This window comes from Bos indicus x Bos taurus, chromosome 5, assembly GCF_003369695.1.
Source record: "Bos indicus x Bos taurus breed Angus x Brahman F1 hybrid chromosome 5, Bos_hybrid_MaternalHap_v2.0, whole genome shotgun sequence".
NCBI classification, from domain to species: Eukaryota; Metazoa; Chordata; class Mammalia; order Artiodactyla; family Bovidae; genus Bos; species Bos indicus x Bos taurus.
Window position 1 is genome coordinate 274,845 of NC_040080.1, and position 22,472 is coordinate 297,316.

The 22,472-nt window shown below is 56.9% G+C and overlaps 2 protein-coding genes and 2 long non-coding RNA genes across 4 annotated transcripts; 1 reads left to right on the top strand and 3 right to left on the bottom strand.

The window, feature by feature from the left end:
- Positions 1-11,048: 11,048 nt before the first annotated feature.
- Positions 11,049-13,775, bottom strand: MIOX (myo-inositol oxygenase). The gene is made up of 10 exons (XM_027540406.1): positions 13,708-13,775; positions 13,186-13,266; positions 12,943-13,023; positions 12,704-12,866; positions 12,483-12,550; positions 12,245-12,354; positions 12,079-12,146; positions 11,945-11,994; positions 11,456-11,568; positions 11,049-11,325 (listed from the first exon to the last, which is right to left on the bottom strand). The coding sequence occupies exons 1-10, from the start codon at positions 13,720-13,722 to the stop codon at positions 11,217-11,219; spliced, it is 858 nt and encodes a 285-aa protein (XP_027396207.1). The 5' UTR covers positions 13,723-13,775; the 3' UTR covers positions 11,049-11,216.
- On the top strand, positions 12,079-20,887 carry LOC113892064. Its single transcript, XR_003510959.1, has 5 exons — positions 12,079-12,166; positions 14,202-14,323; positions 19,006-19,478; positions 19,746-19,839; positions 20,561-20,887. It is a non-coding gene; the product is annotated as an uncharacterized LOC113892064 (long non-coding RNA).
- Positions 14,079-18,556, bottom strand: ADM2 (adrenomedullin 2). Its single transcript, XM_027540407.1, has 2 exons — positions 17,828-18,556; positions 14,079-17,068 (listed from the first exon to the last, which is right to left on the bottom strand). The coding sequence occupies exons 1-2, from the start codon at positions 17,935-17,937 to the stop codon at positions 16,750-16,752; spliced, it is 429 nt and encodes a 142-aa protein (XP_027396208.1). The 5' UTR covers positions 17,938-18,556; the 3' UTR covers positions 14,079-16,749.
- On the bottom strand, positions 19,867-20,646 carry LOC113892063. Its single transcript, XR_003510958.1, has 2 exons — positions 20,546-20,646; positions 19,867-20,227 (listed from the first exon to the last, which is right to left on the bottom strand). It is a non-coding gene; the product is annotated as an uncharacterized LOC113892063 (long non-coding RNA).
- Positions 20,888-22,472: the final 1,585 nt, after the last annotated feature.

Genomic DNA, 22,472 nt, shown 5'->3' on the forward strand with positions numbered 1-22,472 from the left:
GGTGCCTTCTTGGTCTAGCCCTCAATGTTCCCATTTGTAAAATGGACACGAGGGCACGTCCTGGTGCTGCCTGAGCCGCAGTCCAGCATGGCCTGGCCAACCTGTCAGCTCCGCATGTCAAGGCTATGAGATCGGTGCTGCAGTGTGGGGCCTGGGACCATGTGAAGGTTGGGGAGTTGGCCAGAACACTGGCCCGCCCTGCTCCTGCCCCCACTTCCTCACCTCGGGGGAAGTACAGGGTCCACACGCTGCATCTTTCTCAGGCTGCGATGGAGGAGAGATGGGAGGTGGGCAGGGCCGGTGTGGACGCCCCGTCAGGGAACTTGTCCGACCTCTGGCTGACAGAAATGGGGTGTGGGTGGGGAGAGGAGGGAGGAGCAGAGGCCCTGGGCCAGGGGCAGGGTCAGCGGTTAGTGCCTCTGACCACTCCCAGGAGCAGGCGTTGAAGGTGCTGCTGCCCGGGTGTCTGGACATGGCTCATCAGTAGGAGGCTACCGCCTCCCTGCATCTGGCTCCGTGCTTAGCCTCTGCCCCTCAGGCTGTCACCTCCCAGACCTCTGGACAGCCCCCCAGTGTGCCCAGCCTCTCCCCCCAAGTCACTGGTCCCTCTGCGACTGACCCAAGTAGATAGTGCTCCACGCTCAGCCTGTGCCCAGAGTCAAACGGGCTTAAGAGGTCCTGTAACCTGAGCCCTTGGGTGCTCTCAGACATAACGAGGTGATCTATATGTGAGCTTGGCTTCAGAGTGTTCAGCACTCTATATCCTCAGCTTCCATGTCTGTGGACTCAACCTCGCTCAGATTGAAAATAAACGTTCCAGAAATTTCCAAAAGGGAAAGTTTCAATTTGCTGCACAGTCGGCAACTGTCTACATAGCGTCTCCCTGGTATTAAGTATAAGTAATCTGGAGTTAGAGTATGTGGGAGGGTGAGTGTCGGTTTATGAAAATACTGCTCCACCTTATGTCAGGGAACTTGATGCCTGTAGTGGTTCCTGGAAGCAATCCCCCTTGGGTAGAGAGGAGACTAATATATTACAACTTAAAAACGTACTGCTTTTCTTAGTCTAAGCTCAGTGTATGAATTGTGTTCCATAACAGCTTTGAGAGATAATTCACATGCCATACAGTTCACCTGTTTAAAGGGCACAGTTCAGTGGCTCTCAGTAGATTCACAGGCTTGCGCATCCATCACTGTAGTCAATCTTAAAACCGTTTATCATCTCAAGAAGAAACCCCACTCTGCTAAGATGGCATCTTCCATCCTCTCCTTCCCATGACCTAAAAAAACATTAATCTACTTTTTGTCTTCATGAGTGAAAGTGTTAGTCACTCAGTTGTCACTCAGCCCAACTCTTTGAGACCCCATGTACCGTAGCCCACCAGGCTCCTCTGTCCCTGGGATTCTCCAAGCAAGAATACTGGAGTAGGTTACCATGCCCTCCTCCGGGGGATCTTTCCAACCAAGGGATTGAACTCGGATCTCCTGCATTTCAGGCAGATTCTTTCCTGTCTGAGCCATGTGGGAAGCCTTTTTTTCTTCAGTTGCTCAGTTGTATCCAACTGTTTGCGACCTCATGGACTGCAGCATGCCAGGCTTCCCTGTCCATCACCAACTCCTGGAGCCTGCTCAAACTCGTCCATCAAGTCGGTGATGTCATCCAACCATCTCATTCTCTTTCAACCCTTTCTCCTCCTGTCTTCTATCTTTCCCAGCATCATGGTCTTTACTAATGAAGACACATCAGGTGGCCAAAGTATTGGAGCTTCAGCTTCAGTGTCCATCCTTCCAATGAATATTCAGGACTTGATTTCCCTTAGGATTGATTGGTTTGATCTTGCAAACTCCCTTGGACTTTCAAGAGTCTTCAACACCACAGTTTAAAAGCATCAATTCTTTGGTGCTGTTTTTTTTATAGTCTAACTCTCACATCCATACACGACTACTGGAAAAATCAGCTCTGACTATAACGACCTTTGGCGGCAAAGTAACATCTCTGCTTTATAATATGCTGTCTAGGTTTATCAGCTTTTCTTCAAAGGACCAAGTGTCTTAATTTCATGGCTGCAGTCACCATCTGCAGTGATTTCAGAGCCCAAGATAATAAAGTCTGTCACTGTTTCCATTGTTTCCCCATCTATTTGCCATGAAGTGATGGGAACGGATGCCATGATCTTAGTTTTTTGAACACTGAGTTTTAAGTCAGCTTTTTCACTCTCCTCTTTCACTTTCATCAAGAGGCTATTTAGTTCCTCTTTGCTCTCTGCCGGAATGGTGATGTCATCTGCTTATCTGAGGTTATTGATATTTCTCCCTGCAATCTTGATGCCAGCTGTGGTTCATCCAGCCCAACTTTTCACATGATGTAATCTGCATTTGTTAAATAGGCAGGGTGACAATATGCAGACTTACTGTACTCCTTTCCCAATTTGGAACCAGTCTGTTGTTTCATGTTCTGTTCTAATTGTTGCTTCTTGACCTGCATACAGATTTATCAGGAGGCAGGTAAGGTGGTCTGGTATTCCCATCTCTTGAAGAATTTTCCAGTTTGTTGTGATCCACATAGTCAAAGGCTTTGGTGCCGTCAATAAAGCAGAAGTAGATGTTTTTCTGGAACTCTTTTGCTTTTTCTATGATCCAACGGATGTTGGCAACTTGATCTCTGATTCCTCTGCCTTTTCTAAATCCACCTTGAACATCTGGAAGGTCTCAGTTCATGTACTGTTGAAGTCTAGCTTGGAGAATTTTGAGCATTACTTTAGCAGTGTGTGAGATGAGTGCAATTGTGCGGTAGTTTGAGCATTCTTTGGCATTGCCTTTCTTTGAGATTGGAATGAAAACTGACCTTTTCCAGCCCTGTGGCCACTGCTGAGTGTTCCAAATTTGCTGGCATATTGAGTGCAGCACTTTCACAGCATCATCCTTCAGGATTTGAAAGAGCTCAGCTGAAATTCCATCACCTCCACTAGCTTTGTTCGTAGTGATGCTTCCTAAGGCCCACCTGACTTCTCATTCCAGGATGTCTGGCTCTAGGTGAGTGATCACACCATGGTGATTATCTGGGTCATGAAGATCTTTTTTGTACAGTTCTTCTGTGTATTCTTGCCACCTCTTCTTAATATCTTCTGCTTCTGTTAGGTCCATACCATTTCTGTCCTTTATTGTTCCCATCTTTGCATGAAATGTTCCCTTGGTATCTCTAATTTTCTTGAAGAGATCTCTAGTCTTTCCCATTCTATTGCTTTCCTCTATTTCTTTGCTTTGATCATTTAGGAAAACTTTATTATTTCTCCTTGGTACTCTTTGGAACTCTGCATTCAGATGGGTATATCTTTCCTGTTCTTCTTTGCCTTTCACATCTTTTCTCAGCTACTTGTAAGGCCTCCTCAGAGAATCATTTTGCCTTTTTGCATTTCTTTCTCTTCTGGATGGTCTTGATCACCGCCTCCTGTACAGTGTCACAAACCTCTGTTCATAGTTCTTCAGGCATTGTATCAGATCTAATCCCTTGAACCTATTTCTCACTTCCACTGTATAATCGTAAGGGATTTGATTTACATCATACCTGAATGGCCTAGTGGTTTTTCTTACTTTCTTCAATTTAAGTCTGAATTTGGCAATAAGGAGGTCATGATCTGAGCCACAGCCAGCTCCCAGTCTTGTCTTTGCTGACTGTATAGAACTTCTCCATCTTTGGCTGCAAAGAATATAATCAATCTGATTTCGATATTGACCACCTGGTGATGTCCATGTGTAGAGTCTTCTCTTGTGTTGTTGAAAGAGGGTGTTTTCTATGACCAGTGCATTCTCTTGGCAAAACTCGGTTAGCTTTTGCCCTGTTTCATTCTGTATCCAAGGCCAAACCTGCCCGTTACTCCCTGTATCTCTTGACTTCCTACTTTTGCATTCCAGTCCCCTATGATGAAAGGGATATCTTTTTTTGATGTTAGTCCTAGAAGGTCTTGAGGGTCTTCAAGCTGCTGCTGCTGCTGCTGCTGCTGCTGGTAAGTCGCTTCAGTAGTGTCCAACTGTGTGCAACCCCATAGACGGCAGCCCACCAGGCTCCCCAGTCCCTGGGATTCTCCAGGCAAGAACACTGGCGTGGGTTGCCATTTCCCTCTCCAATGCAGGAAAGTGAAACATAGAACTGTTCAACTTGAGCTTCTTCAGCGTTACTGGTTGGGGCATAGACTTGGATCACTGTGATATTGAATGGTTTGCCTTGGAAACAAACAGAGATCATTCTGTCGTTTGTGAGATTGCACCCAAGTACTGCATTTCGGACTCTTGTTGACTATGAGGGCCACTCCATTCTTCTAAGGGAGTCTTTCCCACAGCAGTAAATATAATGGTCATCTGAATTAAATTTGCCCTTCTGGTCCATTTTAGTTCACTGATTCCTAAAATGTCAGTGTTCTCTCTTGCCATCTCCTGTTTGACCACCTCTAATTTGCCTTGATTCATGGACCTGACATTCCAGGTTCCTGTGCAATATTGCTCTTTACAGCATCAGTCTTCACTTCCATCACCAGTCACACCTACACTGGGCATTGTTTTTGCTTTGGCTCAGCCTTTCATTCTTTCTGGAGTTATTTCTCCATTCTTCTCCAGTAGCATCTTGGGCACCTACCGACCTGGGGAGTTCATCTTTTGGTGTCATACCTTTTTGCCTTTTCATACCGTTCATTGGGTTCTCAAGGCAAGAAGGCTGAAGTGGCTTTCCATTTCCTTCTCCAGTGGACCATATTTTGTCTTCATGGAGTTAGCTATTCCGGAACATCACATAAATAGAATCGTATGGTTTGTACCCTCACAGGTCTGGCTTCTTTGACTTGGCACAATATTTTCACGATATGTCCATATAGTAGCCTGTGGCAGAACTGACAGTCCTTTCTGTGGCCGAACAATATGCCATTGTGTGTTTACGCCACGTTCTGTTTATCCATCGACCCCTCAGTAGACACTGTGTCGTTCTCGCATTTTGGCGGTTGTGAGTAATGTTGCTGTGAACATGTGCACAAGCATCTGGTGAGTCCCTGCTTTCAGCCCTTAGGGGTGTATACCTGGAAATGGAGTGGCAGCAACACATGGGGATTCACGTTTTGAGGAACCTCCAGACTTTCATCACAGAAGCTGCACCTTTTAAATTTTACATTTCCTCCAGCAATGTACCAGAGTTCCAGTTTCTCCACATCGTCACTAATGCTTAGTACTTTCCCTTCTTTAATAAAAGCCATCCTGGTGGGTAAGAAACACAAACACTATCTCAACTGTGATTTTAATTTGCATAAAAAAGTGAAGTCGCTCAGTCGTGTCCAACTCTCTGTGACCCCGTGGACTATAGCCTGCCAGGCTCCTCCGTCCATGGGATTTTCCAGGCAAGAATACTGGAATGGGTTGCCGTTTCTTTCTCCAGAGGATCTTTGCTTTTGCCTAATAGGGCTTCCCTGGTGGCTCAGATGGTAAAGAATCTGTCTGCAATGCAGAAGACCAGGGTTCAATCCCTCGATTTGGAAGATCCCTCGGAGAAGGGAATGGCTACCCACTCTTGCCTGGAGAATCCCACGGACAGAGGAGCCTGGTGGGCTACAGTCCGTGCGGTCACAGAGAGTGGGACACGACTGAGCAACTAACGCTCCTACTACTGCTAACGGCTACTGAAAGTGAAAGTGAAGTCAGCCAGTCACGTGTGCGGCTGATGAGGCTGAGCATATTTTCATGTGCTTATTGCATTTGTATGTCCTCTTTGGAGAACTGGCTATCCAAGTCCTCTGCCCTTTTTTTTGGTCACACTGAGTAACATGCAGGATCTTAGTTCCCCCACCAGGGATGGAACCCATGCCCCCTGCAGTGGAAGCAGGGAGTCTTAACCATTGGACTGCCAGGGAAGTACTTCACACTGATTGTATTATTACAGCTTTATAGTGAGTTTTGAAATTGGGAAGGATGAATCCTCCAGCTTTATTCTTCTTTTTCAAGATTTTTTGGCTATTTGGGATCCCTTGAGATTTTAGATTTTTTTTTTATTTCTGAAAATCAATGCCATTGGAATTTTCATAAAGGTTGCCTGGAATCTGTGGATCAGCTTGATTGTACAGTTGACCCTTCAGCAGTGCCGAGGTTAGAGACACTGACCCTAACCACTCAAAAATGCGAGTCTAACCTTAGAGTTTGCCCTCCATATCTGAGGTTCCACATCCACAGACTCAACCTATGAAGGGTCGTGTAGTGCTATAAATGTATTTAGGGAACTAAAATCCACATGTAAGTGGGCCCGTTCAGATCTGCGCTGTTCAGGGTAAACTGTGCTGTCTTCTGATGACAGCGTCCCAGGCCATGTGCTTGCATTTTCTCTCTTCTATTTAAATCTAGCAGGTTTTAGCAGTCACTCGGAAGGTTCCATTTATAATTTTAAATGCCTAACATACTTAACTGCTTTACAAATTTAATTTGCTCTTTGACTGTTTAGTCACCTGACCTAACACAATCTTTCCACGATTCAAAAACACCCATAAGTGAACACACATACAAGTGCAATGAACCAGTCATCCTCTTGAACGTCCCTTTACCAGGAATAAACTTACTAAGATTGATCAAGGGCAAAAGCCTGCCACAGCCTGGCCTGTGAGGACGCCCAGGGCCTGGACCCCAAGCTGACCTCCAGCTTCAAATGCAGAGTCTACGTGTGGCCAGAACGTGGGCCCTAGGGCTGCTGGGCAAGCACCGATTTTCTCTGTCTTGGCTTCCAAAAGGAGAGGTGGGCGGGGAGGAGCTGCGCCAGCCCCACGCAGACTCCTGGAGAGGCAGGCCCTTCTTGCAGCGGAGGCGCTGCCACACGGCCTCCTTGGTGCCCCGGCCCCTGATGAATGCATCTTCCTGATTCGTGCTGCCTCCGCACCCACACAACGTCCCACTGATACGGGGCAGCCATGGTACCTCTCACTGGAGCCGCGTGCTCACCGCAGGTGGGGGCACCCACAGCTGGTCCTTACCTGCAGGCACTCCACCTCCAGGCTGCAGCCGGACATCCACCCCCGGGCTCAGCAGTCCCTGCTCAGAGCTGCGTCTCACACACTGAACGGTGCATTTAGTGACCCAAAGATGTCTGCAGAATGGCAAGGAAAGTACCGGTTGTGCTTGTTCCTGCTGCAGTCACGAGCGGGGCTGGTAGGGGCTCCCCACGCTCGCCGTCTGGAGCCCTGTGAGCCCCCGGCCCATCTGCGAGGGCACAGCCGTCTTCCATGGAGCCGGCTCCTGCTCGGCAGTTCTGCGCGGCCACAGTCTCCAGGAGCCTGTTGCCCTCCAGGCCCCTCAGCCGAGCGCCAGCCACCCGTTCCCTGTGGCCACCCCTTCCCCCGCATGCTCATCCAGCCTCGGAGCACTGCGCGCCTGGCCTTGCCCGGCTCGGAGGAGGCGTCGCCGTGCCTCTGGGACAAAGCCCTGCTTCTCGGCAACCACATCCCACATCCAAGCCGACACTGCAGTTGGGTCTCCAACTGGTGGTACCATCATCCTGTCAGACAATCGATTTGGGGTTGTGGGGCGTCTGGGGGCCTGCAGGCTCCAGCCTCTGCATTCTGGCCTCGGTCAGAGGCCGTGCCAGGCGAGTTAGTGGATGACGGTGCCGAAGGAGGCAAGGGACAGGGTAGCAAGTCCAGGCACACAAGGGCCTGGTGGTGACAGATGGCTGCTGTCATCACAGGCGGTGCCTGTGGAGGTGGCCAATGACTCCTCGGGATGGGCACGCCGTGGGCTCTGGAGCGGCCGTATTGACGGCAGGGCCTCCACTTCAGCCCTGAGGGAGCCCACAGAGGCAGCTTTGGGGTTTCTGGCAAAGGATCACCAGGTCATCTGGTCTCATGTTCTTAAAAGTTATTGAGAACCCCAAAGAGCTTTTGTTTACGAGTGTTGTATCTGTCAGTATTTACCATTGGAAATTAAAGTAAGGAATTCTTTAAATATTTACTTATTAATATTATTTGAACGGGGGCTTAGAGGTTGAGACTTTGTGCTTCCACTGCAGCGCGTGCAGGTTTGATGCCTGGACGGAGAACTAAGATTCCCACAAAACATGCAGCGTGGCAAAAAAAACGACCTTCTTGAGTAAAACTGACCTTTTAAGCCAGAGACCTCTCTGGGTGAAAGCAGCAATGACCTCATGGTCCCCAGCAGCCCAGAGTCTCCGGGGCAGCTGGGCAGCCGCCAGCCATGCCCTTGGGGCCATGGTCTGGGCAAGTCGCAGAGTCCGGCAAGTCACAGAATGCTCTCTTCCGGTCCAGGCTTGGTCCTGGGTTTCGGGAGCTGGACTCACTGCTGTCCTGTCTCAGGCCATCAGTGCCTGTAGAAGCCGTGGCCTTCCTCTAGCACATGCTTGCCACCCCCGAGGGCTGGCCAGAGTAACTGAGGCTGTGATTATCAGCCCTGCTCCTGTAGGCCACAAACCACCAGGTCTCCATCACCAGCAGGTGTTCCCAACTTTCAACCCCAAATGGGCCTGACAACAAATTCTAGATTCCTCTAAGACTCTTGCTTGCAACGACTCTCTTAGAAGACACTGGCTTGTTTAAAGGGAAATTCAATGGCTCAGCAGTAAATAATCCACCTGCAATGCAGGAGGAGAATGCGGGAGACTTGGGTTCAATCCCTGGGTCGGGAAGATCCTCTGGAGGAGGAAATGGTAGTCCACTCCTGCATTCTTGCCTGGAGATGCCCATGGGCAGAGGAGCCTGGCCAGAGCAGTCTGGAGGTAGGGCCAAGCCTTGCTTCTGCGGGCTCCTCAGCTGCCCGGTGCCCTGAGGCCCCCAGCAAGACCGGCAATCCCTGGGTAGACTAGAACATGAGATCCCTGGCCCCCTTCCCAACCCTGGGGCCTGTTTGGAGACAGCCAGGTTACAGTCTGCAGGGCCACAGAGAGGCGCAGGGACCTAGGGTCCCAGGTGAAGGTGGCCACCCCTGCTGTGCAGCGTGGAGGCCCCCCTTGGGTGATGACTTTGGGCCCAGACAGTCAGTATAGCATCCCCCGCCCCCAGCTCTGAGGCTCACGTGTCTCCGCCGCCCCCCTCCCCCCACCTCCTCGGAGACTTGCCTCCTCCCCACTCTCAAGAAGGCAGAGAGGCCCTGCTGCCCACATGCAGTCCAGGCTCAGAGCCCTTGGCCTGCCCCTCCAGAGCCCCCTGCACCTCACAAGCCGCTCTAGGGAAAGGACCCCCTTGGTGCCCTGCACCTGGCCTGCCCGAGTTCAAAGTCTGGGAGGGGGCCTGAGGATGGTGTGAGGGAGCCCGGAGCAGGCAGGAGTGCTCCAGGAGAGAGTGGGGAAGAGCTTGGGCAGAGCCTCGTTTATATGCATGTGTATGTGGATTTTACTAATTATTTGACTGCATGCAGGATCTTCTTTGAACCGTGCCTTGATCTTTAATTGAGGCACATGGACTCTACAGTTGCAGCTCAGCTCACGGGCTCCAGAGTGCACTGGTTTAGTTGCTCTGCGGCATGTGGTCCCCAACCAGGGATCAAAACCCCATCTCCTGCAACCACTGGGCAACCAGGGAAGTCCCAGGCAAAGTCTCTGGCCACACTTGACCAGTCCTCTCCTGCTGCCAGGGCACAGCGGGGCTGGGGTGCTCAGGAGGGGTTTGAGCGGGACAGGCTGGGGTCTCACTGGGCAGCAGGGCAGGGAGGCAGTGGCCAGTGCCACCTGCACAGTCACAACCTGTGGACACTCAAGAAGCGACTGGGTTTTCAGCCCGCAGCACGTGCGTTTGAAATACCACTTTCCCACTCCCGAAGTTCCTTGGGGCAAGGGCCAGTTCCACGTCCATGGCAGCCCCTACAGTGAGCCGGAAATGGCCCGCAAAGTTGTCTACATCCGACCTGTGAAACGTGTGAGCATAGCCTCACTTGGAAAAAGCACCTTGTGGCTATAATCACGGACCTTGAGATGAGAAGGTCGTCCTGGATCATCTGGGTGGACAGTGAGTGGCATCACAAGTGCCTTTATGGAGAGGGACGGAGTGGGACACAGAGAGGCAGCAGTGTGAAGGCGGAGAAGACTCAGCCAGCCACTAGCAGCAGGTGCTGGCCGCCACCTGCGAACGGATGCCCTGGAAGAGGCACTGCTGACACCGTGATCTCAGACTTCTGCCTTCCAGTACTTGAGAGAGTAAATTTCTGTTGTTTTCAACAAGTCACCAAGTTGATGGTAGTTTGTTACAGCAGACACAAGAAATTGACAGAGTCTGGGCATCCTGTTACACCAGATGGCAAGACATCCCATCCCAGAGACCAATTTCAATCATTGAAAGGGCCCAGGAGCCCACCGCAAAGCCCCTCCCCAGCCCTGTCTGAGCACCAGGAAGGATAACAACTCATGGAAGAACAAATCTATTGAATCTGTGTGTCCTTGATACACAACAGACAACTTGACTGTGTTCGAAGGGTGCTACGGAACCAGCTCTTACAAACTGATTAAGAGAAAGGTGGGAGCACGTGCTTCCCCTTCCTGCACAGACAGCAACCAAACAGGGCCGGGAGCTGCCTGGTCCCCGGGGTGACTCTCTCTCCATCCGGTGGAGGGTGTACTCAGACCCGAGACCACCATGCGGCCAGCTGACCACGCTGGGGCCAGCGGTGTTCTCCGAAAGTCCCCACCTCTAGAGCACTCTGGTCCCTAAGTCAAACTTGAATCTGATTCAGCCTCTGCTCAGTTATCAGTTAGCAAGAAATACCGAGGAAAACATGAAAAGATCCCAAGAGGGTGCAATCAACAAAATCCTGAAAGGAAGTCCCCAGACAAATGAGCAGCCTTCCGCGGAGCCGCCGCGTGAGGGGGGCACACTTGGCCAAGGAGAGGGCTGCGCCTGGGGGTCTCCTCATGGATCGCGTTCATCACGGTTAGCCTGTGCGTTTACCACTGGGTTTCCTGTAGTATGTTCTAGCCAGCAGATGTTTTCGTTTTGTTTAGGGAGACTAAGCCCAGAACAGGGGTCCCCCACCTCCAGACCGGTACGCCAGTGAGTGCCCCACCACAACACGCCTCGGTCTCGACACAGGTCAGAATCGCAAGCTGCTTCAGGGTCTTTATTACCAGCAGGGAGGGGGCCAACCGGGCAGGCAGTGCAGGTGGGCCTGTGGGGTCCCCGGAAGGGCTGCGGCGGTGGACACTGTTCCCGACAGTGGCTGCGCCCGGGTCACCCAGCAGGTGAGGGGTTAGGCGGGCAGTCACCAGCACAGGATGCCAGGACAGTACTTGTCAACGAGCCCTTGGTAGTAGGGCCTCAGCGCGGCCACGTCTGGCAGGCTGGAGCTCTTGGTGTAGAGGTCGAACTTGCTGCAGCACAGGGATGGCGGCCATGAAGCCCCCCGAGTCGCCCCCCCAGGCATGACCGTGACCGTGACCCTACTGGCCCGTGAAGCCCCCCGAACCCCGCCCCCAGGCACGACCGTGGCTGTGACCGTACTTGAACTCCTGCACCCAGGGCAGCATGGCCAGGTCCTGTTCGTTGCACAGCTGCTGGTAGTCGCCGAACTTGTGCCAGGGGTAGAACGAGTGGAACCGGATGATGTAGAAGGCCTGCGGGGAGCCGGGCCTCAGGCTCCGGGCCGGTGGGGGGCGGCAGGCGGGGCGGGGCTGGAGGGGGCGGGGCTGGGGACGACGGGAGGGGCGGGGCTGGAGGGGCGGGCGGGGTGGGGCTGGGGGGCGCGGTGGCCGGGGCTGGGGGGCGGGGCGGGCGGGGTGGAGATGGGGGCGCGGTGGCCGGGGCTGGGGGGCGGGGCGGGCGGGGCGGGCGGGGTGGAGATGGGGGCGCGGTGGCCGGGGCTGGGGGGCGGGGCGGGCGGGGCGGGCGGGGTGGAGATGGGGGCGCGGTGGCCGGGGCTGGGGGGCGGCGGGCGGGCGGGGCGGGGCGCGGCGGGGCTTGACCTCAGCTCGGTCCCCACCCCCCTCCTACCTCCGGTGGGAGGGCGAATTTGTTGAACTTCATCATCCGGTACATGTACTCTGTGGGAGAGGGCGGGTCACCACGTGCACCCAGAGGGGCAGCTCCAGATGGTCCCCGCCGTCCCCGCCCCCAACCGGCCTCACCGTCATGACCCCAGGACATGAGGACGTTCTCGAGCCCACAGTGAGGCTGGTACATGCCAAGCTCCGTGCTGCAGCGGGGGGACGGAAGGTGAGGGCCTCAGGAACAGAACCCCGGAAGCGGGAGGAGGGGGAAGGACCAGGGCGAGGGAGGGCAAGGGAGCCGCACCTGTACAAGGGGTCCTGGAGGTCAGGGTTGTCCTGGAAGGTGCAGTCACGGAAGACCACAGAGGCCTGGGGACGGCAGCCAACTGGGAAGGTGTCTCCGACGACTGCCCACTGGGGACGGATGGACAGGCAGCCGTGGGTGGGCGTAACTGGCTTGCCCCCCAAGTGGGTGTCCAGAGCCTGGAGCGGAGACTGCCCCGGGCCCTGCCCTGCTGACCGCCCTCCACCTGTCTCCTCACCTGGGGCTCCCCTGCCAGAGCCAGGACCTTCCCCAGGTCGTGCAGGAGCCCCACGAGGTGGAACCAGTCTGAAGGAGAGGGAGGGACAGGGCAGGCTAGCGGGGTGCAGGGGCTGGGGCAGAGGCACAGTTCTGGGGCTGTGGGGGGACGCAGGGCATACTGGGAGAGGGCCAGACCACCCCTCCTTCCCCAGCACCCATCAGGGCAGGTGGGGAGCACACCCTTGTCTGGATGGGCCTTCCGGATGCCCTCAGCCGTCTGGAAGGCATGGAAGGAGTTGGGGAAGTCCACGTCGGGGTCCGACTCATCCACCAGCCCGTCCAGCATGTCCACAGCCTCCATGACAGTCATCCTCTTATAGGAGAAGCCCCCGAACTGGGCATGCTGGGCCAGGAAGGGAGAGGTCAGTGTGGCCCCAGGGTCAGCCCTCAGGGGCTTCGTTTAGGAGTCGGCCACCTACCTTCCTCCTGACGAAGTCCACGGTCTGCCATGTGTGCATGAGCTTGTAGGTGGCAAAGACACGGTCCAGGAGCGGGCCAGACTGCAAGCCAGAGGGTCAGCCAGGCAGCTCGCCAACCCCTGCCCTTGACACCCAGGGGGCCACTGCCTGCCTCTACCAGGCCCCAAGGTGTGGACAGGGCAGCCCCTGGAGCTGTGTGAGGGAACAGGGCAGGAGAGGTGGGGCCGGGGGAGCGGTCCTCACCGTGTAGTTTCGGAAGCTGTCCTTGTCTTTGGCTGCTTCTGGCTCCATATCACGCTGGGAGACCAGGGAAGGGTCTGGGTCCTGGTAGGGTGGGGGCAACCCATTTCACCAGGACATCAGCTCCATGAGGAAGGGAGGACACCCCATGGGGGCCGGGACTGTTGGACGTGGAGCGGCAGAGAGGCAGTGGGCACCCGAGGGCACCCGCGCGTGGCCTTGGCGAGCCTGAGTCAAGACTTCCGTCCCCGAGTCCTTATCTGCTGAGCGGATGCTGGGGATGTCTGCTCTGAGGGTGATGCTTGGCCAAGGCCACACAGCACCCGCACCCAGAGTCTCCTTCTCAGGGCGCGGGTCCGCAGGGAACCCAGCGTTTGGGCCTGTGACCTTTGCCCTAGATAGACCTCGGCCGGGAGGGAGCCCTTTGACCCAGACGAGTGGGCCGGCAGAAACCCGCTGGGCGCGGGGCACGGGGCTGCCCTGCTTTTCCTGAGCGCGCAGTCTGCGTGGGCCGGGGGTACTCACCGCAGCCACCTTCATCTTGAGAGAGGCAGAGCTCCACGGGCCCGCATGCCCGTATATATGCCCAGAGGTTACATAAGTGACCGGACACCACCCAGCCCCTTGGCCTTGGCCCTCGGTAATGAGTGACCATCCACCCTCCTGCTGGCCTCTGAGAGTTAATGTGTCAGCATAGCACCCCCCCACCCCCGGCCCCAGCCAACCTTCACATCCCTGCAGCAACTAACCTGCCTGGGAGGTTGAGGTCGCCAGACTCCCACCTCTGCCAGGAGCTTTAAACTCCTCCAGGACGCTGCCCCTCCCAGCTCCCTATCTTCACTGGGCACCTGGATTGGGGCGGGCCGGGGCTTATTTCAGAAAAAGCTATTTTGACATTTTTGACATTTTTTAAAGAATGTTTATTTATTTGGCCAAGCGGGGTCTTGGCTGCAGGGCTCAGCAGTTGCAGTGCCCCGGCTAAGTGCTCAATGGCGCGTGGGGTCTTGGTTCTCTGTCAGGGTCCTTAACCACCAGAGCTCCGGGGAAGTGACCTTTGACACTCGTTCAGAACGGATGGAAGACTTCATTCATGATTGCGAGATGGGAGAGATGATCAGATGGTCCGCTGGAACACAGCAAGGTCAGCTGGGGTTTCACAGCCCTGGGGTGGGGGTGGGGGGCTGGGCAGGGGTCAAGGGTGGGGGCAGCCTTGCTAAACCGACTTGACAGGATTCTGTCCAGGGTGGGATTCTTGCTAACACAGGGCGAGGCTCATGGCTCAGAGAGGCTCAGGGGATCTTTGTCAGGCTCCGGGGCTGAGGCTCCATTTCCAGTCAGGGCAGAGATGAACTCACGGCCTGGGTCACTCGAGGACCAGGCTCGGCCATACACACAGCACGGCCTGGAGCTGATGGTGGTGTCATCGGAGACAGGCTGAGCCCTGGAGAAGGCTGAGGTCCGGGCGCAGCCTGGGCCAGGAGAGGGCAGTGGGCCAGGGGTTCTCCACGCGGCTCCTCCTGCCCTTGTGAGTCAGCTGGGGGTGCTTGGCCCCCCGTTTAAAACGGCAGAGTGCTCTCAGCCCCGTGAGCCACGGCGCCTCCCGCACTCCGTGGCCGGGCATCCCTCGCTCTCTGTGCTCCTGGGGTCGGTTTCCTCTACTCCTCCCGCAGACGTGTCCGTGTCTGGGTGGGGGCTGATGTTTCACTTGCTGTTTCTACAAGTGCTCCACAAATATTTGCTTCAGGGATGGAGAGGGGACGCCAGGGGGGAGACTGGACCCATCACACCAAAGCCAAGTTGATGGCTTGGGCCAAGGGAAGGAACAAAGGGCCGGCCGGCGGGTCTGGATGAGGGCGGGAGATGGGGCAGAACCCAGAGGCCCTGGCCAGAGCGGGAGCAGTGGGAGGGGGTGGGTGGGGTCCCGGCGGGCGTCCCCCAGGTCTCCAAGCTGGCTGTTGGACAGGCGGCCAGAACATGGCCTGGAGCTTGGAGGCCATGTGGACACCAGTGTGACGCTGTGACCGTGACAGGCGACCCAAGGCAAACGGCCCAAGGCTCAAGACGCACCTGGTGGGGGGCACTGGGCACCACAGCCCTGGGGGCCGCCTGGCAGGCGGTGTCGCCTCATGGAGGTGCCGTCTGGGGCCGTGTTCCCGCCGGCGAGCATCCGGCACTGTGCCGCAGGGACTTTGCCCCAGGGCTGGGGCTGCGGGGGGTTTTGCCCAGCTGAGCTTCTGACTCCCCGACCCGGCCTTCCTGGGGCCTCCTCTTCTTCATCCCGGAGCCCCTCTGGCCCTCACGGCCCACCCTCCCTACCCGCTCTTCCGACACCCCTCAGTGACCACAGGCCTCTCCAGCCCCGGCAAGTGCCTATTCCAGCCTCCACACGGCATCCAAGCTGCTGTGGCCGCTCTCCATTCACCCCTGAGCCGGGCAGGGACCAGCCCAGGCTGACCTCCCGCCGCCTGGTGGAGGGGTGGGGAGCCGGGAGCCGGAGGAGTCAGCACAAGGACAGGGAGCCCCCACCCGCTGGGCGCCCAGCTCAGGATGTGTGGGTGGGCACTGCGGTACCCACAGGCCCGGCCCTGCTCTCTGGCTGGGAGTTGGGGTAAAGGCGGTGCTCCTCTCACTCAGCGGCCGAAAGGGTGGCATGGCAAACGTCGACAGATTAAGTGCTGCGCGAGACATCTGCTGAATCAGGGAAATCGCCCTTCCGAACCCCGGGAGACCCGGTGCCGGGACAGAAGGCTCTGGCTCCCAGAGTGTAACTCCTCCCCCGGCCGCCACCCTGCCCACTCCAGACTCTGCCTCTGGCTGACTTGTCCATTGATAACCGGGGCCTGGTCCATCGGGTCCCCACGCTGGGCAGGGGGTATTCAGGGAGCCCCTGTGGCCTGCGGAGCCCTGACCCTTGGTCGGCCACCCCTACACACCTTGAGCTAAGGTTCTGCCTTAACTGAGAGATTTGGGCTGGGAGAATTGCCACCCTACCCCACTCCCACCCTGCCCTGGGGGGTGGGAAGAGTGCTCTGCCTAGCTCCAGGACCCCTCTACCCTCTCCCCAGCTGCCCTCATGGGGTGCAGGTAGAGGTCTCTGTTGCTACCCTGGACCCAACTGGAGCAGAGCAGCCCAGCCCTAACCCTGCCATGTCAGGACGAGTGGCCAACCCAGAGTCCCTCTCTCCCATGGCCCAGAGGAGGCCCAGGGTGCTCAGGTCCCTGAGGTCTGCCCCACTTCCTCGGCAGACCCACTCCTCTGTGCCCCGTTCTGGCATCTAATGTTGCCAGCCGCCTCCTCTCAGCCCCGTCCTCCAAGTGTTACCCTCTCTCAGTGCAGAGCCCCTGGGTGATCAGACCCCGCTGGGCCCCCACGTGGGCCTCTAAGTCTACAGCAATTGGAGGCTGGTTGCTGCAGAACGTGGCGGGGAAGAGTGGGGCAGGGGTGTTGGCTGGTGCCTGCACTGCCCTTCTAGGGGCTTCTCTCCGCAGGCGCTCTGGGCTGGGGGCTCAGCTGCAGCCCTGGGGCTGGGGTGCAGCATCCCAGCTGGGACAGGCCTGCCCCGCCGCTCAGCCGTAGCTGTGGGGGCTGCTGGGGTCCACGGGGGCTGAGTCCCGGGGGCCGGCTGACCCAACGAGCTGCCACAGGCGGTGGCTGAGGTTCTGCACCTGGCAGGTACCCAGCGCACAGCCCACACGCAGGAGCTGGGCTCTAGGCCTGCGGGGACCCAAGTGTCGGTGGGGGCCATTGCGGAGAGGCTGACCCCTGGCAGGCACCAGGCTGGCACTCTTCTTGGGCTGGAGGGCCTGGTGCAGCTTCCAGACTGCAGGAAGGGCTGCAGGGTACTGAGGCTGCGAGCCACTGGCAGGCGTCCGGGCTGGGGGCTCCCTGCACAGGGAGATGGAGGAAGTAAACCCAGTGGTCCAGCCTTTCAGGGAAGCCCACAGCTTTCCAACAGCCTGGAGCATGGCCAGGGGAAGCCCACAGCCCCCAAGTCACTGGCCAGCGAGCCAGGGGAAGCCCACCCCACCCCACAGGCTGGAGCACGGCCAGGGGAAGCCCACAGACCCCATGCCATGGGCCAGCAGGCCAGGGGAAGCCCACAGACCCCACGCCATGGGCCAGCAGGCCAGGGAAAGCCCACAGACCCCACGCCATGGGCCAGCGGGCCAGGGAAAGCCCACAGACCTCATGCCATGGGGCCAGTAGGCCAGGGGAAGCCCACTGAGCTCAGGGCTGGGGTTCTGGCCCTCAGCCATCTCAGTAGCCCATTCAAGGGCTGGGCAAGCAGCTGCCTGACCTCCCTGGGCTACTCTGCTCAGGACTAAGTTACGCCCTTCCCTTGGGGTGGGGGAAGGTGGGCAGGTGTGGGAAGCCCCTTTACCTCCTCTCCCACAGCTGACCCTCCTTCTGAGGGGTCTGCTCTGCCAGTGGGGCAGTGGGCATGCCTTAGAAGGGCAGGCAAAGAAAAAGGAGCCCTCTGCCCTGCGGGGGGTGCCCATGGCCTGGGGCTGGATTTAGCAGGTGAGCCCTAGCAGCAGAAGCGGGTTTCCCCCAGTTCGGGGTCCTGGGGCAGCGGCGGGGTGTGGCCTTCCGGAGCATCTGATTTCCTGCCCCGGCATCCATGGTGGTCTGAGACCTGCTCACCTGTGTCCCGTGGGCGGCCGGCTCCCGGCCAGACTGAGGGACAGCGCGCCTGGGAGCTGTAGGTAGAGGAGGCTGATGCAACCGAGGGTGACCGTCAGGAGCCGGGCCATGCGGGCGGGGCTGGAGGGGGCGGCGAGCCGGGCAGGTGTTGGGGGCGGCCCCAGGCCCGCAACGTTTCCGCAGGCGCCTCGGGGCGTAGACTGGAGCCGGTCGGTCAGTTGGCGAGGGTCTCCGACAGGCAGCGGCCGGGAGAGTCTCCGGCAGGTGGTGCGGGCGCCTCCTCCGTCACCTTGTGCCCAGAGTCGTGCTGGGGCCAGAGCCCCAGCACCTCCCGGACTAAATAGTCTCCCAGGGGGGCGGAGCCGGACGCGCCGGCGGGGCGGTGTCCCGCCCCTCCCAACCCGGACCCCCACTGGGGCCGCTTCTGGGGACGGGGCGGCGGGCGGGGGCCCCCGAGAGCCAGCCTCGCCTCCGACACCTTCCGATGGGAGACCCTGTCCTGGGGCCTGGAGGGTCCAAACTGTCCAGGGTGAAGGAGAGGGTGCTGCGGGGTGTGGTCGCTGGGTGGATCCCGCCCACCGCCCTGGGGCTCGCCCCCAAATTTCTGAGCCAGTGAGAGGCGGAGGCCAGGCCAGAGGAGATTTTGAGACCCCATCCTCAACAGAGCGCCCAACAGCTCTATTCCTGAAATCTCTAACCACTCCCCTTCCCGGTGACTCCGACAGTAAAGAATCCGCCTACAATGTGGGAGACCTGGGCTCCATCCCTGGGTTGGGAAGATCCCCTGGAGAAGGGAAAGGCTACCCACTGCAGTATTCTGGCCTGGAGAATTCGGTGGACCATATAGTCCAGGGAGTGGGACACGACTGAGTGACTTTCACATATTTCCTCCCATTACTGAAATATTAAATGGTTTTTGTGAGAAATTTAAATAGGTAAGGACTCGAAATGGCAACCCACTCCAGTGTTCTTGCCTGGAGAATCCCAGGGACAGGGGAGACTGGTGGGCTGCCGTCTATGGGGTCGCACAGAGTCGGACACGACTAAAGTGACTTAGCAGCAGCAGTGGATTCCTTTCCCAGGCCAGGATGGGTGCTGTTTTTACTTTCTCGTATGTGCATTTTTTGAGGGGGTGTCCTGTGTGTGTGCATTATATACACACACATATCCATATACAGGCAAAGACATCTGGAACCATAGAGCTTCAGCTGAAGCTCCAGTACTGTGGCTACCTGATGCGAAGAGCCGACTTGCTGCCAAAGACCCTGATGCTGAGAAAGATTGAAGACAGGAGGAGAAGGGGACAACAGAGGATGAGCTGTTTACACAGCACCACAGACTTGATGGACATGAATCTTTACAAACTCCTGGAGATAGTGAGCAACAGAGGAGCCTGGCGTGTTACAGTCCACGAGGTCACAAAAAGACAGATACAACTTAGCAACTGAACGATAACAACAACAAACATAGAGACTGCCCTTTCTCGTGACTGAGCCTACACCGACAAGGAGGTGTTCTGTGACTTCACTGATCCTTTACTGGGGGACAATTAGGTGATTTCCAGGCTTTCCAAGAGCAAGTACCCTGCTTCGTGAGCTCATGGATGTGTCCCTACAGGATATATCTGCAGGCATGGGAATTCTGGCTAAAGGTGAGCCCGTGTTTGTACTGACAGGTGGAGCCAAACTGCCCTCCACAAGGCTGATGCACTGTCCGCTGATGCTGGACTTGGTGCCAGGGTTCCTCACCCCTCTGTCCATCCGAGAGGGGACGGTTATCCCATCACGCCCCCACACATTTTGATCGCCTCTGCATCTCTGTGTTCGTGTTTCCTCTTCTGTCTTCCCACCCCAATCTTGCTCATGCTGTGAGGTCATCATAAGTGTCCTGATCACTCTCCCTGCCTCCTTCTGCACAGGCCATGGGAGCTCAACAAACACTAACTGGATGAATAAATTAACAAGTGGTGGCCACCTGCCATGTTAAAAAGCTTGGTTTATGTCCTGAGGCAGGTAAGGAAGCATCAGCAGGTATTCTTGTTTCTATTTGTTTATTTTTACCGGAAGGAGGGTGGGTGATGTGATCACATTTATGTTAGAAAAGTGGGCTTCAGCAGGGAGGTCGGTCTGAAGCGCTGGCAGGAAGGATGCGGTGGGTGGGTGGATGGGTCAGAGACGCAGAGCAGGGGTGGGGGGGCAGACGAGGGGAGAGTGGGGGAGGGGTTAGCTACCTGGGGGACGTGCAGGCAGGAATGTCTGGCTGGCCTCCAGTGTCCCTGGCCGGGGGCTGAAGAGAAGGCAGAGCTGGAGCACCATCTGGGGAGTTTTGGAGCTGGCACGTCTGTGGGAGGTGGGAGCGTGGTGGGCATCACTCTCAGACGGTGCAGAGAGAGGACAGAACCTGGAATGGGAGGGGGACAGGCAGAGGCCCTGGGTGGGCCAGCCCCCACCCTCTTCAGTGTGCTGAGCAGCACACTGAAGGATCATCCTTCCAAAACACAAGTGACCACATCCCTCACCCACCAACAAAGGAGAATTGGTGTGTCGCCTGGTGGGCCAGTGCTTAAGACGCCACGCTTCCAGTGCCAGGGGTGTGAGTTTGATCCCTGCTTGGGGAACTAAGATCCCACAAGCTGTGTAGTGTGGCCCCCAATTTTTTCTTAATTTCTTAAATTTACTTTACTTATTTTTAAAAAGCTTCTCTCGATTTACTTATTACTTTTGGTTGCTCCAGGTCTTTGTGGCTGCACGCGGGCTTTTTCTAGTTGCGCAGCCGAGGCTCCTCCTCCCTGCGGTGGTGTCTCTGGTTGGAGCACAGGCTCTCGGCTCGGCGGCTTCATCACTGCGGCTCTCAGGCTCAGTAGCTGTGGTGCGTGGGCTTAGTTCCTCCTCTGCACGTGGAATATTCACAGACCGGGGATCGAACCTGTGTCCCTTGCTTTAGCAGGTGGATTCTTATCTACTGCACCACCACGGAAGTCCAAAATTTTTTTTTTTTTGCTAAATAAAGGAAAAAGAAATAAAAATTCCCAGTCTCTATGTCAGGGGGAGGAAAGCCTCAGCAGTGTCCGTCTGCATTCTTCCTCTCAAAACACTTGGTGCCACCGAAGGCCTGGGGTCCGTTTCCTCCACAGCCCCTGGGCAGGGTGTCCTCTGGCATCAGGGCACAGCCTGGGAGCTTATTTCACCCCATGGCTCCAGACTGGGTCAGAGGCCCCTGTGATCCTACTGCCCTGCGTGGCACAGCTCCTGCCACTTGTGGTCTTTAACTGTGTGTGTGCCGCTCCCCCAGGGGGAGCCCACAGGCTTCCCCCACGGGTACCCAGTGCAGAGCCACTTCTGGCGATGACAGGCTGGCCACCCGAGCACTGCTCGGCCATGGAAACAAACAAGAAGCAGAGCAGGGAAGTGCAGGAGGTGGGCGTGCTGGCGGCAGTGGAGGAATGCTTTGGAGAGTTTGGCATGGGGCAGGAGAAGCTAGGGCAGCCTTTGGCTGCGTAGACACGTCTAGTGAGGTTTTGCTTGAGTGTCTTAAGGTGGGAAAGACTGAGTTTGATCCTGATGGTGAGAATCCTAGAGAGGGAAAGATGAGGCTGGGGCATCAACAGCAAACAGCCAGAGGTGGGTAGAGGGCAGGAGGGGCAGAGCCTCTGTGTAACTGTGATGGGGGGCAGGGGTGGGCGGGCAGCGGGGGCTGAGGGCCAGACTTGCCGTGATGCAGGTCTGTTTTCTCTGTGAAGGAGGCCAGCGGGGCCATCTCTGAGACACATGAGCGGGCACCAGAGGTTTGAGGAAACTGCAGAGCAAAGAGCGCTGGCCAGACGTGGGCTGGCTGGGCGGTGGGGAGAGCAGCGACCCACAGCTGGGGCCGTGGTGTCACTGTACGGTGCCACTCCACACCAGCTGGTGCTACAGGCCTGGAGGAGACGGGTGGGCAGGACTGTGCGTGGCTGGGGTTTGCCAGCTGGGTACAGTGAAAACAGTCGGGGAGGTGGGAGCGAGGGTGTTGGCAGGGTGACAGGCATTGGAGCCATGCCAGGTGGGGGTGAAAGGACGGAAAGGGAGCCAAGGGGCCCAGGACTGGAGAAGGCGTGCCCGCTGCGGGTGGGGAGGCACAGACGCTCAGGAGCGGGGGACGCACCCTGAGGGGGACAGGTACAGGGTGCTAGCAAGAAACCTGAGCAGGGGCATCATGCTCGGGAAGCGGCCCTAACCCTACCCTTGACCCTAAAGTGCCTCTGAGAGGGCTCAGGGAGTGGGCTCCTTGCAAACAGGGCCTGAGGGTGGGGGAATATAGGGGGCAGGGTCCCCACCATCTCTGCAGGAGAGTCCATCCTGGGCTCAGGTGCCAAGCCAGAGGGCTTGCCGGGGACACTGCCTGCCCATGCACGAGCTCAGTGGTGTGGCAGTGTGGTGGCCAGGACCTTTTGAGGTAGAAGTGAGAAAAACCAACTCCAGACAGCTGGGGCAGAAAGGAGGGGTTCTCATCCCAGTACTCATCAGAAGCAGAAGAGGCTGTGACAGGGCCTGTGCCCGGGACAGGGCAGGGGGCCCAGTGGTCCTCTCTTTCAGCCCTCTCTGGGTTGGGTTCTCGGGGCTCCCGCCTGCGAGGGGGGAGCAGGACCATCAGCTGCTGCTGCTGCTAA

Excerpts from the sequence above, each read along its gene's own strand:
- MIOX (XM_027540406.1), bottom strand. Across the intron at positions 11,995-12,078 it reads CATGTCCTGGGGTCATGACG|AGTACATGTACCGGATGATG; the intron begins GTGAGGCCGGTT and ends CCTCTCCCACAG. Across the intron at positions 11,326-11,455 it reads CCCTGGGTGCAGGAGTTCAA|CAAGTTCGACCTCTACACCA; the intron begins GTACGGTCACAG and ends CCTGTGCTGCAG.
- ADM2 (XM_027540407.1), bottom strand. The coding sequence starts at position 17,937 with ATGGCCCGGCTCCTGACGGTCACCCTCGGTTGCATCAGCCTCCTCTAC. Across the intron at positions 17,069-17,827 it reads CGGCCGCCCACGGGACACAG|GGAGCCCCCAGCCCGGACGC; the intron begins GTGAGCAGGTCT and ends CTCCCTGTGCAG.